This window comes from Atta colombica, unplaced genomic scaffold (genome assembly GCF_001594045.1).
Source record: "Atta colombica isolate Treedump-2 unplaced genomic scaffold, Acol1.0 scaffold134, whole genome shotgun sequence".
Classification (NCBI taxonomy): Eukaryota; Metazoa; Arthropoda; class Insecta; order Hymenoptera; family Formicidae; genus Atta; species Atta colombica.
Window position 1 is genome coordinate 157107 of NW_017259222.1, and position 3343 is coordinate 160449.

Below are 3343 nucleotides of genomic sequence, written 5' to 3' on the forward strand. Positions count from 1 at the left end.
TATATATATATATATAAGAATGGGTGCCTGTAATGTTTTGCTAAAATAAAAATCAATCGTATATTATTAAGAATACTTTATTTCAATAATTCTATATATAACAAAAGATTATATATAATCAATGCCAATATTAATTAATATATTCAAGTTGTAGCGAAAGAAAAATTACGTGATTATAAATACGTAAAATATATGTATATTATCTTTATATTGCATTTGTGAATGTACGTAGCCGGACTTACGTTTAATATCAATTTTTTATTTAAATAATGAGACTCGCACCACAATTTTTCGCCGCATCAATTTATGATTTTAGCAGCAGTGTCGATAATGTGATACATAGTTCGCATCATTCTATAAAATGATATTGGTGTCGCTAGTGGACGAAAACTTTTAGAGAGAGACCTCTCATTTCTTGAATATGTCTATGATGAATATATTGAGTATAATTTTATTTTGTTTGGTTTAGCTAATCTAAATAATTATCCGTTTTAATTTTTTAAATTTGTGATATAAATAAATTGAAGTAAATTGAGAATGACTGCTGATTGTGCAATTAGCAATGAACAAGTGATTTTTGTTACGGGAGGTTATGATCATACTATCAAAATATGGCAACCGCATACAGGCGTCTGTCAACGTACTTGTCAACATACGGATTCTGTATCCTTTACTACATGTAAACGAAAAAATATTTTGCATATATTGTACAGTTTTTATTCTATTAAATTATATCCAGTAAATATATTATTAAAACAAGTCTTACATTCATTATAGATAAAATAAATAGCAATTATAATTTTATATTATTGCGCTTATAATAGAGAAATATTTTGAAAATTTTACATATAATATTTTAGTTATTAATTAGAAACTTTTTAAAGCTTTCATTGAGAATTTTTTTAGTATTCTTAACGAGATTCACAGCAAGTTAATGCATTGGATATCACACCAGACAAATATGTTGTAGCTGCTGCTGGATATCAGCATATACGAATGTATGATTTAGCTTCAAATAATCCTAATCCAGTTATCAACTATGAAGGAGTATCAAAAAATATTACCAGTTTAGGTTTTCAGGTTTTTTGATTATATTATATATTTTTATATATAGGATAATTTTTCATATTTTACATAACATACTTGTATACTTGTATACAGAGTCCTAGATAACCAAGCATGTCTTACAGAAATCATGCAAGTTTATAATTGCTTATGTTCCTAATAACTTATTGCTATAATTGTGACAGATAGATTGTTATTAAAAATTTGTATTAAGTATGATTTATATACCAGTATCATTTTTTTCATATATCAATTTATCATGTAATTTTATCTGCTGCTTTGCATTCTTATGTCAATATGTTTATAGACAGCTTCATATAATTGTATAGTTGTAGAACATTATAATATAATATAAAATATTAGAATGCCAGATTAAATAACATCCAATATTTTTATAGGTTACATATATATATTTTATAGATTACGTATATCTTATTCAAATTGACCATGTCATACACTCGATATTATACAAATAAAAAATAATATATATATATATATATATATATATATTATAAACATGTTATAGAAATATGTTATAAATATATAAATAAAATTTTAGTCGAATAATGTAAATTACACGTGCTCCAAAATTTGAATAATTTTCTGACATCTTTTGAAAATGTTTGAAAAATGTCTTAAAGACATCTAGTTCAAGATGTCTTTTGGATATCTTTCAAACATGCATGTTCTCTGGAGAAGATTGTTCTACCTTTCGATAAATTTCAGCTCATTCTCCAATTCTCTTATCTTTTTATGTTCTTATTCTTTTACTCGTTTGCCTGCCCATCCATTCAATAAATTATCGTTTAGTTTATACGAAGACAGAACAATCGGCTCTAAATTAGTTAATTATTGATGTGTGCAACAGCTCTCTCTCTCTCTTTCTCTCTCTCTCTCTCTCTCTCTCTCTCTCTCTCTCTCTCTCTCTCTTATATACATGAGCGCGCACGCACAAATATTTCATTAAAAAAATTGAAAGATTTGAATAAATGCATCAAATGGTGATACTCTGCATTTGATTTTGAACGCAAATATGGAAAAGTCAAAATTAACTCCAAAATTTTTAATGGAAACACTCACTTTTTATTCAATATTCTTGTATATTTAATATTAAGATCTTTTTAAAACACAGGAATGAAACTCCTTTTGATTAAATATTTTTTGAGATATGAGTTGACAAAGGTTTAGTATTGCTGGCATTAAAATTATTCAAGATGTCTGACCGATGACTAGAACTTTTTGAATATTATTCAGGATCATGACCTTGATAATAACTTATCAAGAACTGAAACCACTGAAAGTTGTTTCTCATTTTCAAAAGGAAATATTTTTTACAAATAGGAAGAAGGAAAGTGGATGTATACAGGAGGAGAAGATTGTTCTGCAAGAGTATGGGATTTGAGGTAAATTTTATACAGAAACAAGAATGGTTTATATTTTTAATTCTATTTTCAGTAATATAAATTTAATAATAGATCTAGCAGCTTTCAATGCCAAAGAATATTTCAAGTTTCTGCACCTGTAAATTGTGTATGTTTACATCCCAACCAAGCAGAACTAATTGTTGGCGATCAAAGTGGAGTCATACATTTATGGGATCTTCGTTCTGATCATAATGAACAATTAGTATGTTATTTTTTTATATCTAAAAATTTTACAGTAAGTCAGAAACAAGATTGAGAGCTTTTCAATAAGAAATACAAATGATACAGTGAATCATTTATCTTATCCTTATTTTCCGCCAATGTTAAACAAGGATGAAATGATCACTGTGTTACACAGTGTGTTTGTTGGAAAGCTTCCTATATGAATAAATCAACTAAGAAGCACCATTGTGGTTAAAGTTATATATTATAGTAATTATTACATATATAATAATTTAATATGAAATTTATTTTAAATATATTTTATTTTACATAATCGTCTAAAGGGAAGATTAATTTACTTCAACTGACTGCGCACCAATTACTTATGCCGAGGACTTCCTGCAATGCAGACACCCAATTCAATCAAACATGTAATAATATTTGTCGTAACTAATATGTATAGAAGGAAATTCTTGGCGTAAGCAATCGGTGTATAATCAGCTGAAGTAAAATGTAAATATTTTAAATAAATTACATATAGAATTATTATTATTATTATCTAACTTTTAGTAGCACTTCTTACTTGATTGAAAATTTTACATATATATGAAATTCGTGAGGAATTACAAGGATTTTACTTTATTATATATCTATATTAAATTATATTTACATAAATATTAATATACAAGATG

At 26.3% G+C, this 3343-nt stretch overlaps 1 protein-coding gene across 2 annotated transcripts in view; it reads left to right on the plus strand.

Annotated features, from left to right (window-relative positions):
* The first annotated feature begins 473 nt into the window (after window positions 1-473).
* The window catches only part of LOC108684433 (target of rapamycin complex subunit lst8), a 5662-nt gene continuing 2792 nt past the window's right edge, over window positions 474-3343 (plus strand). The window contains exons 1-4 of one of the 2 annotated variants that reach the window (XM_018188748.1): window positions 474-663; window positions 928-1080; window positions 2407-2468; window positions 2541-2691. In XM_018188748.1, the coding sequence (XP_018044237.1) occupies window positions 538-663; window positions 928-1080; window positions 2407-2468; window positions 2541-2691 (492 nt within the window). In that variant the 5' untranslated portion in view covers window positions 474-537. Of the gene's footprint in view, window positions 680-927; window positions 1081-2406; window positions 2469-2540; window positions 2692-3343 lie in introns of both variants that reach the window. The other variant, XM_018188749.1, reaches the window with a different exon arrangement.